At 40.9% G+C, this 14,060-nt stretch overlaps 1 protein-coding gene across 6 annotated transcripts in view; it reads left to right on the plus strand.

Annotated features, from left to right (window-relative positions):
* The window catches only part of INPP4A (inositol polyphosphate-4-phosphatase type I A), a 122,889-nt gene that overhangs the window by 62,502 nt on the left and 46,327 nt on the right, over positions 1 to 14,060 (plus strand). For all 6 annotated transcript variants that reach the window (XM_063304990.1, XM_063304991.1, XM_063304996.1 and 3 more), the window contains exons 9-11: positions 1,571 to 1,682; positions 8,956 to 9,046; positions 10,686 to 10,833. In XM_063304990.1, the coding sequence (XP_063161060.1) occupies positions 1,571 to 1,682; positions 8,956 to 9,046; positions 10,686 to 10,833 (351 nt within the window). The remainder of the gene's footprint in view (positions 1 to 1,570; positions 1,683 to 8,955; positions 9,047 to 10,685; positions 10,834 to 14,060) is intronic.

A 14,060-nucleotide genomic window follows, 5' to 3' on the forward strand; every position in this document is an offset into this window, starting at 1 on the left:
CTGTGTGTGTGCGTGTGCGTGCATGCACACACATGCTAAATGGTAAAAGATTTAGAGATGTTTATTGTAACCTACCCTTGTGTGGGTAGTAAACAAAGTTTATAATTGAAATTTGATAGAGTGGGCCTGGAATCGCCCATGCATTGTCCAAGGCTGCCACTTACTTGCCACATCTCACCAAGGAACCTTGGAGCGATTCTTCTTCCGCTGTTCTTTCTAGCTGGAAGGAGCTGGAAGTTCAATGCCTGCCAGGTATTCTTAGAGCAAAGGCTCCTTTGCCAGAGTGTGGCTCCATTCACTCTCCAGTTAAAATTCTTCTCCTGTACCCACACAGTTCATTCCGTGTTCCTTCACTGAATGACATGTACAATGAAATAGGGACACTATCTCACTGCTTTGTCATTCACCATGATAAAGAGTTGGACTTTAAGGTTTTAATGGCCCCTTTCAATAATATGATTCTGCAAAAGCCTATATCACTCACAGGAACCATTTTGTGTGTGCACATATGACTTTTTTAAAGAAGACAAAGGTGTCCAAAATCCTATACTAGACAATATATCCCATTTTAGGCAACACAACTTCATCATCTGTAAGGGCTCAAGGTTTCTCATCTTAGATCGATCTGCTTTGTGTGTCATTAACTGGGATTACTGCTGTAGGCCTTAGCCTGTCAATTTTCTGTCCATAAACCAGCAATTGGATAAAATCTGAATGAGGTTATTTTGCTGCAGTTCTCTTCTCTAGCCCTCTCTAGTTGATGCTTTATATTCAGTTATTTCCTCAGTTTCTTCCCTTTCAGTTTTCCCTCAAAATCACCAAAGAGAAATGTTCTTTGGGGGAATTTCCTATTGCAGCTCCTCAGAGCCAGAAGGGTTCTACTCAAAGCATCCTAAAAAAGAACAGGTTGTTGAAATCCCCCACGCCATGATACCAATTTGTGTAACAATGTGAATGTCACTCTCCAATGAAAGTCTGTAACTAAGAGAATGAACATTGTAGATAGAATCAGAGTTCATCTCAAGCACCCAGTTCCTCTGAAAACAAGTGTCATATCATCTGGATGAGCAAACACAACATAGCTATATTATTATTGCTATTATTAGAGATGTTGCTATTACTTTTATTATGATCGTTGCATATATTTCTTGGGTGGTGTTGTCACAGACTTTAAAGGAGCAGGAAAGCCTTAATCACTTTCAAACCACTGCTGAGAATTTCACTCTATCTTTCTTGATTTTTTTCAGAAATACTATTTTATTTCCCAAAGGTATGGTGTGACTCGTCAAATATTGGACTGAAGAGTAAAATGGGTCAGCCATCAACACTTTTTTAACATGCTTTACCAGTGGCAAAATTATGAATCTGAAATTTGGGATCAGACCTGTTTTAATAGATTGGAGAGATCATATTACCCATTTAAGAAATGCCATTTTTACAAACAATAGAATTTTGAGGCCCACAGTGGGACCAGTTTTGCCATTTTGCACAATCTTTCTTAATGAAAGGGCCACTATTGTGTCTCTTGGACCCTTACTGATTTATCACAACAGTAATTTGTACATTGCAGATCTGCTGAAAATGACCATGTTGGGAACATTACAGCCATAGGATGGCAGATGGAAGAAAACACAGAACAAAGGCCTCCTGTGACCAGGTCTCCTGACACCATCAATGGAAGGGTGAGTTGGCTCTCTTTCTGCTATCTGTCTAACACTTCTTATTCTTCCCACTCCATTCCTCAGGGTCAGATTTTTTCTTCCTAAAACAGTTCAGCCTTTTGTGGGATAAAATACTGTTATTTACCTAAAAGGAAGAGACCTGTGAATGTAAAGCTACCATCTCTACCCCACTAAAAAAAAAGGAAAATGAGAAAAAATCTTACCTGCTTTCCTTATTGTATTCTCAGTGAATCTAAGACAACATTTTCATGTTAAAGGCAAATACGATATATCTTGGGAACTGAGGAATCATACTGTATGTTTCTGAATTTCTGGGTTGCGTATGTTCTTGAAGGTCTCTCTTTCTGGGTTGTGGTACTATATATGGAGGAAAAGCTTGTGTGAATTAACTTACAGTTTTAAATTCAGGAGTTTGCACAGGTTCAGACATTTCTTTGGTTTTAGTGGCCTAAAAAGATCTTTGAATAAGATTGACTGAGTAGTTACACATTTCCCATCCTTAGTATATGTTGTTGTTTATTCGTTTAGTCGCTTCCGACTCTTCGTGATTTCATGGACCAGCCCATGCCAGAGCTTCCTGTCGGTTGTCCACACCCCCAGCTCCCCCAGGGACGAGTCCGTCACCTCTAGAATATCATCCATCCACCTTGCCCTTGGTCGGCCCCTCTTCCTTTTGCCCTCCACTCTCCCTAGCATCAGCATCTTCTCCAGGGTGTCCTGTCTTCTCAATATGTGGCCAAAGTATTTCAGTTTTTCCTTTAATATCATTCCCTCAAGTGAGCAGTCTGGCTTTATTTCCTGGAGGATGGACTGGCTTGATCTTCTTGCAGTCCAAGGCACTCTCAGAATTTTCCTCCAACACCACAGTTCAAAAGCATCGATCTTCCTTCTCTCAGCCTTCCTTATGGTCCAGCTCTCGCAGCCGTATGTTACTATGGGGAACACCATTGCTTTAACTGTGCAGACCTTTGTTGTCAGTGTGATGTCTCTGCTCTTAACTATTTTATCGAGATTTGTCATTGCTCTTCTCCCAAGGGTTAAGCGTCTTCTGATTTCCTGACTGCAGTCAGCATCCGCAGTAATCTTTGCACCTAGGAATACAAAGTTTTTCACTGCTTCTACATTTTCTCCCTCTATTTGCCACTTATCAATCAAGCTGGTTGCCATAATCTTGTTTTTTTTGAGGTTTAGCTGCAAGCCAGCTTTTGCACTCTCTTCTTTCACCTTGATCATAAGGCTCCTCAGTTCCTCTTCGCTTTCAGCCATCAAAGTGGTATCATCTGCATATCTGAGATTGTTAATGTTTCTTCCAGAGATTTTAACTCCAGCCTTGGATTCCTCAAGCCCAGCACGTCGCATAATGTGTTCTGCATACAAGTTGAATAGGTAGGGTGAGAGGATACAGCCCTGCCGTACTCCTTTCCCAATCTTAAACCAGTCCGTTGTTCCGTGGTCTGTTCTTACTGTTGCTACTTGGTCGTTATACAGAGTCTTCAGGAGGCATACAAGATGACTTGGTATCCCCATACCGCTAAGAACTTGCCACAATTTGTTATGGTCCACACAGTCAAAGGCTTTAGAATAGTCAATAAAACAGAAATAGATGTTTTTCTGAAACTCTCTGGCTTTTTCCATTATCCAGCAGATATTGGCAATTTGGTCCCTAGTTCCTCTGCCTTTTCTAAACCTGGCAGAGGAACTACATCTGGCAATTCTCGCTCCATGAATTGCTGAAGTCTACTTTGCAGGATCTTGAGCATTGCCTTACTGGCCAGTGAAATGAGTGCCACCGTTCGATAGTTTGAACATTCTTTAGTGTTTCCCTTTTTTGGTATGGGGATGTAAGTTGATTTTTTCCAATCTGATGGCCATTCTTGTGTTTTCCAAATTTGCTGGCATATAGCATGCAATAGCTTGACAGCATCATCTTGCAAGATTTTGAACAGTTCAGCTGGGATGCCGTCGTCTCCTGTTGCCTTGTTATTAGCAATGCTTCTTAAGGCCCATTCAACCTCACTCTTCAGGATGTCTGGCTCTAGCTCACTGACCACACCGTCAAAGCTATCCCCAATATTGTTATCCTTCCTATACAGGTCTTCCGTATATTCTTGCCACCTTTTCTTGATCACTTCTTCTTCTGTTAGGTCCTTGCCATCTTTGTCTTTGATCATACCCATTTTTGCCTGGAATTTACCTCCGATGTTCCTAATTTTCTGGAAGAGGTCTCTTGTCCTTCCTATTCTATTGTCTTCTTCCACTTCCACGCATTGCTTGTTTAAAAATAATTCCTTATCTCTTCTGGCTAACCTCTGGAATTTTGCATTTAATTGGGCATATCTCCCCCTATCACTGTTGCCTTTTGCTTTCCTTTTTTCTTGGGCTACTTCTATTGTCTCAGCAGACAGCCATTTTGCCTTCTTTGGTTTTCTCTTTCTTTGGGATGTATTTTGTTGCCGCCTCCTGAACAATGTTGCAAACTTCTGTCCATAGTTCTTCTGGGACCCTGTCTACTAAGTCCAGTCCCTTAAATCTATTCTTTACCCCCACTGCATATTCCTTAGGAATATTAGTGAGCTCATATCTAGCTGATCTGTGGGTCTTCCCTAATCTCTTTAGTCTGATCCTAAATTGTGCAAGAAGAAGTTCGTGATCTGAACTACAGTCAGCTCCAGGTCTTGTTTTTACCGACTGTATAGATGTCGGCCACCTTTGGCTGCAAAGGATGTAGTCAGTCTGATTTCGGTGTTGTCCATCTGGTGAAGTCCATGTATAAAGCCGTCTCTTAGGTTGTTGGAAGAGAGTGTTTGTTATGGAGAGTGAGTTGTCTTGGCAAAATTCTATCAGCCTCTGTCCTGCTTCGTTTTGTTCTCCCAGGCCATGCTTACCTGTAATTCCAGGTGTCATTTGACTGCCCACCTTAGCATTCCAGCCTCCCGTGATGAAAATAACATCTCTTTTAGGCGTGTTGTCCAGTAGGTGCTGCAGATCCTCATAGAACTGCTCTACTTCAGCTTCTTCAGCATCTGTGGTTGGGGCGTATATTTGGATCACTGTGATGTTAGATGGCTTCCCCTGAATTCAAATTGAGATCATTCTATTGTTTTTTGGATTGTATCCAAGCACTGCTTTAGCCACTTGACTATTAATTATGAAGGCTACTCCATTTCTTCTGTGGTCCTCTTGTCCACAGTAGTAGATCTGGTGGTCATTTGATGTGAAGTGGCCCATCCCAGTCCATTTCAGTTCACTGACGCCCAAAATGTCTATCTTTAATCTTGACATCTCACCAATAACCACATCCAATTTGCCCTGGCTCATAGATCTTACATTCCCGGCTCCAATGGTGTGTTGATCCTTAGAACATCGGATTCGCCGTTCACCACCAGCACCGTTGGCCGCTAGCCATCCTTTCGGCTTTGAGCTAGCTGCGTCATCACGTCTGGGGCTAGTTGAACTCATCCTCTGTTCCTCCCCAGTAGCATTTTGACCATCTTCCGACCTGGGGGTCTCATCTTCCGATGGTATACTGACATATCTCTGGTTGTACTGATCCATTTAGTTTTCACGGCAAGAACACTGGGATGGGTTGCCATTACCTTCCCCAGGGATCGCATTTAGTCTGACCTCTCTGTCATGACCTTCCTGTCTTGGCTGGCCCTTCACGGTTTAGCTCATGGCATCATTGAGGTGCTCAAGCTCCAGCACCATGACAAGGTAACGATCCTTAGTATATGAGGATTATCTAAATCTTTAAAATATTACTATATATCGTTACTGTGTATTTTTTAAGCCCAATCACCCACTACATACAGAACATGTCCTGGTCAGTACATTAATTGTGATTATTACCACTGATTTTGCCCAAGATGCTCATGAATGTGTATCTAGTTTTTCTTCTCAATTTTATGCACTCAGCAAGCCTGTTGAGTAGTCTAAGGTGAGAGAAAAAATAATCCAGATTGATCTCATTCAGTTCTCCTGGTTGAGTCTGTAGTTTGAATCTGGGTTTTTCTAATCGAAATCATGCACTCCTCCAGTGTTGTGCCCTCAGTATATGGTCAGCCAACATGGTCTTTGGTTAAATACATCTGGAGGGCACCTGATTAAGGAAGTTGCCCTAGCTATTACTTTAGGTTAGATAATGGGCAACCTTGTTCCTTCCAAATATTTGTGATGAAAATTCTGGGTTAATATTATGGAAGTTATGTTCCAATGTGAGTTGTAATCCTTAAATAGATGAAAAGCATCAAGTACCTGTGCCTCCATTAAACATTTGAAAAATTCAAAGTTTGTAGAAGTATTTTGCCATAATCTTCTTTTAAATTGCCTATGATTTAATATAATTTAATATAAGAGCCAGTTTGGTGTAGCGGTTAAGACACCAGGCTAGAAACCAGGAGACCATGGGTTCTAGTCCCACCTTAGGCATGAAGTTAGCTGGGTGGTCTTGGGCCAGTCATTCTCTCTCAGCCCTAGAAACCAGGCAATGGCAAACTACTTCTGAAATCTTGCCAAGAAAACTGCAGGAACTAGTCCAGGTAGTCTCTATGAGTCAACAGTGACTTGAAGGCATGCATGCAAAAAATTAATATGAAATGATAAGTTCAATTTAGTTAATCATGAATGAAAAAACTCAGAACAACCATATGATGATGCTTGTTACATAGGATTTTATAGTAGAGGATCACTTACTGAAGTAAGAGCAGCAACAATGGCAGACATTTAACTCTAATTTTATATGCTATGGTTAATTTAAAATGCTTTTTACACTATATATTTGCTCTTACCAACCAAACAAAAGCAAATATTTTGAAGTGGATAAGAAGGTTGAAGCACAAATGAAGGAACAGTCATGATGAATTGGGCTGAACACAGAGTGGGTGCCTCTTTCAGAAATCCTACTCTGCATCATTGGGTGTAATGGAGAGAACTTGCTTCTCCACTTTTGTTCTCTGCCTTTAGAACATGTCAGCAAATGCTTTTCTATATTGTGTGGCATCTTCTCCATCAAGATGTTGGGGAAGGGGAGCTGAGACAGTTGGAGGCTCTTTGTGAGAAGTTTTCTTCATTACTTGCAGATAGAGATATGGAATTTGGTACTGGAGCAGGTCACTGGAATCTTGCTAGCCACTTGCCATGTTCATATGGGTTGTTTTCAGCTTCTAGGATGTGGACAAGGTATATGGAGAGATGAGGTCCATGACTTGTTTACTTGACCCTTGATTATCAGTAAGGTAGGGACTGACTTCATGGTTAAGGGAGGCAATTCATGCCTCCCTAATCATAGGATGTTGCATACTTAAAGGAGTCTGGTATAAGACCTTTACTGAAAAACCCTTCTTTACCTGGAAGATATTTTGAATTATATACTAGTCTCAATTATTCTGTTCTTGTAAAGTTGACTGAGAAAGTGGTAGCCTCCTAGGACTAAACTGACTTTCTGAACCAATTTCAATTAGTGTCCCATCTGGGATATGGTACTGAGATTGCTTTGATGATGTTGCGAATGACCTGTGTCAGAAAATAGGTGGGAGAGAATGAAGGTGGTAGTTTTCTTGGACTTCTCAACAAGTCTCAAAACTATTGACCGTGGTATATGTCTGGGCCACGTGGCAGGTTTTGGCATTGGGGGCACTATTTTTCAGTGTTTATAGTCCTTGTCAGGATATGCTCAGAAGATGGCAATGGAGGATTACTGTTGAACACTTAGTTTGCTAACCAGTGTTCTACAGAGTTCAGTCTTGCCTCCTGTGCTTTTAATGATCTGCATGAAAATGTTGAGGGAGGTCATTCAAAGCTTTGGAGTAGAGTGCTTTTGGTAGGATGAAAACACCTAGCTTTACTGCTCCCAATTTTCAAGCTCCAGAGAAGCAATCAGTAACCCTAAATTTGCCTAATCTTGGTAATCCCTGGATGAGGAGAACAAGCTGAAATTTAATCAAGACAAGGAGGTGCTTTAGATAAAGAAGACAAACAAACAAACAAAAAATAAAGGTGGACTCTGGGAAGGTTGTTCTGGATGGGGATACATTCTCCCAGGAAGAGCAGGACCTTGACCTTGTGCTGTCACTGGATTAGCAGGTGGCAGCTATGGTGATGAATCCTTCTCAAAATTATAGCTAGTGTGCCGGGCACAATTATTTCTGAGATGGCTGGACCTGGTGACCATTATCCCATCTGGACTACTGTAGCATACTTTACTTGAAAGGTGTCTGGCATTTGCAGTTGGTACAAAATGCAGTGGCTATGCTGCTGACCGATATACAGTATAATGTCTGTAGCAGAAGATCTGCGCTGGCTAATGGTTGCTTAGCGGCACAATTTAAGTTGATGGTGTTGGCCTTTAAAACCCTGAACAGGTTATGGCTTGACTGTCTGTGGGTCCTTCTCTCCTGCTATGTCTTGGCTGGCTTCTCAGATAAACAGGAGAGGCCCTCTTGAGTGTATAGACACTTCCAGTGGCTTGTCTACCTGGCCCTTCGTCTGTATGGTTTCCAAGCTATGGAAGTGCTCCCTAAGGAGATGCATTTGAGACTTCCATTCTCCTAATATTTGTGAAAATGGTAAAAACATTTCTCTTGCCCCAAGCTTTTAATGGTTGATTATTTTAATTTCAATTTTTATTGTATTAGTTTTATATTTTGTGTTTACATTGTTGTAAGTCATTTTGAGTGTTGGAATGAATAGAACGGTTAGTTATAAATTCAATAATAAATAAATACATGGTTACGGACTGCCTTGGGGAGGAAACCAATTCTTTAGCTACTTAATCTCCAATGTGGATACTTTTCTGGGTAACATCCCACCTCTATGTTTGACCTATTTTTAATTTTGCTACTTTTAGAATCTTTGAGCAGTTACTAACTGAAGAATTGCAAACCTCAACCCTAACTTTTATTCTGAGGATGCATTCTGTGTATAGCAGAAGTATTTATAGAGAATAAAAAGTAATAGGGGGCTATAGCCCAGTGCTTTGTTTGGAAATTGCCCAGAAAAGAGACAGAGGGAAGCTGAGGTGGTGGACAGCATCCTAAAAGGGAGGGAAAGTAGCAGGGAAGAACCTTGGTCAGTTGGTGCCACATTTACCATGCAAGCCATTTTGTGAGAATAACTATAACATGCTCTTAAATTCCAGATGCACCCATACCCACACCCCACCCCCAGCTTGGGATCCTGGCTTAAATATAAGCTCTGAACATGAAGCCTTAAACATGAAGATTCTTGATTATGCTGTATTTGCAACTCATGTATTTTTCTGTTTGCTTTTTTTCAGACTGTGCTACCAGTTGATGAAAGTTTGACAGAGTCCTTAGGAATCCGATCCAAATATGCTTCGTTACGAAAAGATGCACTGTTAAAATCTGGTAAATAGCTTCTTGAATGGATAAGTATTCTGCATCTTAATTTGGCTTTTTCCAGTCCATCCTCATGGCTATTCTTCCGTAAGTGATGCCAGTGCTCATGTAGTCAAATTGAGCAGAGGAAGGATTCTGCCATTTTGCTTGGTGGAGAGAAGAGATCCAAACCAGTCCAGTGAAAATTAACACCATCAGTGCCATGGAATGGGAACTGACTTAATGGAACAGAGTGATTGAATACTGAAGAGGGAAAGCTGCAGTATTTTATAGTTTTCAAATATTTAAATGTGTGCTACACCACTGTCTTAATTATGTAAAAGTAGTTGGACATATCTGCATCTGCATTATGGTCATTCAGTTCAGCTACATGCAGAAATGATGAAAATCAGTGTTCATGTGGAGACTTTTTTTCTAAGTAATAGTATATTTACAGTGTAAACAATATTTTTTGCAGGATTTCATTGAAATCTCTTAGATTAAAAAGGAAAAAAACAGAGTTGGCCATCACTAGAAATAGTTGGCCTAGATTGCAATCCAGATGAAAATACACATTTATCTATAGTATGCTTGTCCATACATAAGAGATCTGTGTGGGGGGGGTGTTGGTGGGGGGAGTTGACTTAGATTCAAAATATCAAGCTTTGTGCTATTTTGAATATAAGAAGTCCTCTGATCTTTAGGAAGCCATGAAATGCTCTCTGCAAAGGGTGCACAGGAAATTGCAGGCTGAAGGAAGCTCATCAGAAGCCCTGAATATGCATGTAGGACTGTTTCAAGCTTAGCCTCACTGATGTTTCTGGATTAAATCATATGTAATTTAAAAGGCAGCTCACATATTGTGAATGTGCTTAGTCTGTGTTCTCTTTACATAGTAACAGCTGTTTCCAGCATACCGGCAATTGGAAGGTTTTGTTTATATTTGCTCTGCCTTCTTGTTTCCTTTCTGTTGCGTCTTCCTTTAAGGTGAAACATACAGGGCCTCTAGAACCCAAGACAACTGCGCTATTGACAAGATGAATACAACTGTTCTCTTCAAACAATGGGGGTTCATAAATCTATCTTTTGTCTATCACTAATGCAGCAACTTTAAATGATTGCTGATAATGTGATTGCTGATAATGTTATCTTGACAATAAGATTTGTGCTTTATGTTGATTTTTCGTAACCACAATCAGTCCTGGGAAGTTGATGCTGTATCTGGGATGCACACTTTCATAGACGTCATGTGACTGTACTCGCCAAAACAGACAGATCCCATCCTGGGAACTTGAGGCTTGAATTCTGGTGCTCAAGCGGGCTGCTCAAATGAGATCCTGTTACATTAGCTGGGAAACTGGCAAGGGTTGTGCATTGCAGCCTAAATATACATCTGTGTGGTCATACTCAACATTCTTTTCAGTGTCCATTTTTGTGCCTATCGCATCAGTAATCAGCTTTCCGTTTCTACTTTTTGTTGACAGGAATGTGACTCATAAGCTATGCTTTAATATATTTGGTTGTGCTAACTAGGTTTTTGAGCATTTCAAGGTTAATAGGATTTCTGGGCCCTCTGAACAGTTAGTTAAATTAATTTCAGTGTTAGGGGAATGGGATTTGCATGGCCTAATTGCAATGAAGTTCTTACTTGAGTATTTTAATATTTTAGTGTTTGGAGGTGCCATTTGTCGGATGTATCGTTTTCCTACCACTGATGGCAACCATCTGAGGATTTTGGAGCAAATGGCAGAGAGTGTGCTCTCTTTACACATTCCCAGGCAATTTGTGAAATTGCTGCTAGAGGAAGATGCTGCAAGGTAAAAAAAATCATTGCAAGAAGATTTAACTGTTGATGCTAATGAGGAAATACAATATTGTAGCAAGCAGCTCAGCTTTGTACCTTGCCCGCTGTGATTAGCTAACACCTTTGTTTTATTTCTTTTCCTCACTATTTCTGTAAATACAGCCATGTCTGTAAATATTTGTTAGGCTGGGAAAGAAGGCAGCACAAATTACTTGTTTGTTCTAGACTGTTACAGGATAGAAATGGCATTGGTCACTCTGGTTGATGATATTTGTTGGAACCTAGTATTAGACCTCTTGATGGTGTTTAATACCATTGGCCATGGTATCCTTCTGTATTGTTTTCAGGGTTGCAAATTGGGGGCACCGTTCTGTGGTTATTCCATTCCTGTCTCAATGGAGAGTTTCAGTCTGTAGCCATGGGGATCACTGTTTGAGTCCTTGGGAACTCCAGTGTTGAGTATCTTGGTATTTCCCCCATGTTAATTAATATATACATGAAGCTGCCTGGGGAAGTCGTATGGTGATTCAGGGTGAAATGTCATCAATATGGAGATGACACCCAGTTTTATGTTACCACCTCAAGCAGAGCTAAAGTTGCTGCAGGAGTTCTGAACTGGTGCCTGGAGTTGGTGAGGATGTGGATGGGCAAAATCAGGTCAGATTAAGTCCCACCAAGTCAAAGCTGCTAGCCATCAGTAGACATCTGAATAACATTGCTCTGATAGTTACACTTGACAGGGTTGTACTTCCCTCAAAGGAGTTGGTTCATAGCTTGGAGTTCTCCTGGACTTTCAGCCCCTGATAAACAGCTGGTGGAAACCATGGCCTAGTATGATGGGATGTCTAACAGATCCTGGGACAGTATAAGAGGAAATAGAGCCATTGCAAAATAGACATTTCAGCCCAGGGGAGTAAGGAAGCATGGGAAAGAGACTCAGAGCAACTCCAACTTAATTTGCCTTGACAGGTTTTCAATGTTTTGTTACATTACCCTACTAGCAATAAAGATCTTTCCAGAACCCTAAGTAGTTCTTGTTTCCTGAGTTTTCCAGCATTTACAGGGCTTCATACCTGGGGAACTTTTGCTCAGCTCTGGTCAGTGCACCAGTTGCAACTCTATTTGGACCAAGATGCCCTGACAACCTTAACCTACACCCTGTTCACCATTCAGTTGGATATTGAAATACATGTGAGGGACTGCCTTTGGTGGTAACCCAGAAGCTCTAGCAGTGCAAAATGGAGTGGCTAAGCTTCTGATGGGACAGCACTGTCAGGCCAGAATAGCACCTATTTTGAAGTCATTGCGTTGGTTATCAGTTGGTTTCTGAGCACAATTTAGAGTGCTGGTCATTACCTATAAAGCCCTCTACTGCATGGCACTCGGTTATATTAGGCAACAGTGTGCTAGAATCAAGTCTGTCTGTTCAGCCTGGTCATCAAGAGAGGGCCTCTTGCAAGTCCCCCTTCCTTGTGAAGTTTAGGGACATGGACTAAGCAAAGGGCCTTCTCAGTCCCCCCAGAAGTACAGATGACCCCAACCTTGCTAGCATTTCATAAGCAGACCAAAGCCATCATATTCCAGCAAGCATTTTGCCTTTAGTTTTATGAGTGTCTGTGATGTTAACTTTTGTCGACTTTTTTTTTTAACGCTGTTATTTTCATTTTGTATCCTTTAAAAAAAACTGTTTGATTTGTTCTTTGCCTCTCATCCATTGTCCACTAGGAATAGGCATGCTGGAAATGTTGTGAAATAAATGAAAAAAATAATAGGATGAGTGATGCACTCTTCCAAGGTTTGCAACCACAAGTTGTTTAGGCAAACTTGTGTTAACATAGGTACAGGATGGCACTTGTAGGGGACAATTTGTGGGCAAGATGAATGGTTAACCATTCTACCTACCTTCTGAGTTGTCCCTGCTTGAGCCTCCTTTTTAAAGGCTGTTTTAAGAAAAATATCTATAGGAAAAAATCAGGACATAAAAGAACAAAGAACTATTGGCGATTCCTTTTGTGCAATGGCTTCTTGGGAAAAGCATACAGCTTTTGTTGGCCTTCAATTTCCTACGGAATCTGCTTTGACTGCTTTGAAATTAATCTGCCACCCCAAAATACTTGATCTAAAGTTTTAACTTTTGCACTTAGATTTATATGATCAAATTCTGAAGCAGAGCAGGTATTTATTCGCTGATGGAACAGGTGGGCTCTTCTGCTCAGTCTCACTGATTCTCACTTTGTGAAAACAATATTTGTTATTTTTAAATAAAAAGCAAATCAGATATTGGTAAAGAGGAAGAAATGTCCAAAACAGGTCAGCCTCATCAAATTACTGCAATACTGTATAGTAACGCCCCACAGGATTTCTTTCTATTAGCTATAGAGTAGGATTGCTGAGCAAAAGCCTTCCAAAGGGCAGCTCTGCAGAGTGCGCTGGGGCCTGGGAAGCCTCCCACCTTGAAGTGGTGAAACAGCTGCTTGGAATTGCTGCTTTGGATACTTTCCCTGGTTATCTCATGTGCAGAGCCACTTGGTTCTGCAGGCGGTCGCAGCAGAGCTGTTCCCTGTGTGTGTACATGTATACAGAGACAGCTGGGGAAAGCTTTCAAAGCAGCTGCACTGAGTCTTCTGGAGGATGTGGCTGAAATGCCAGGGCTCCAAGCTGGGCTCCTTGCTTAAAGACCTTTTTAAAATGCTTTGCACAGCCATAATATCCAGGCAACTGAAATATTCCATTTATAAATATAATATAAGAAGAACTCTGCTGGACTGGACTAACAGCCCATGAGGTCCAGCATGCTGTGTAACACAGTGACCAAGCAGATCCATTCAGGAGGTTCACTAACATGGATAGGAAGGTGATTTCCCATCTTCTGTTCTTTCAGGATAGTTCTGAAGTATAGGGGAATAATACTTAAGTGTAACTTTAATTTGGCAACTGGTAGCACATCTATCATAATTTTCAACTCTTTTAGCAAACATTTAGTTCCTGGTGTAGAGACTTCTGTCATTGGTTATCTATATTATTGGGGGTTTAATTTGCTTTGCATCATAAATTACTTTGTATCCAGGTTTAATTGGCCTAACAGTAAAAGTAAGGTAATGATAATATCTGTCATTGATTATTTTCAGCATTGTAAATAATCTGCTACAAAAGGATCCCATCCAACTCTTACCATGGAAGGCATCTTTGACATCATTGGCTTATGCCAGTGCTTTCCCCAATCTGGGGCCCATTACATAT

The sequence above is a fragment of the Candoia aspera genome, chromosome 5 (assembly GCF_035149785.1).
Source record: "Candoia aspera isolate rCanAsp1 chromosome 5, rCanAsp1.hap2, whole genome shotgun sequence".
NCBI classification, from domain to species: Eukaryota; Metazoa; Chordata; class Lepidosauria; order Squamata; family Boidae; genus Candoia; species Candoia aspera.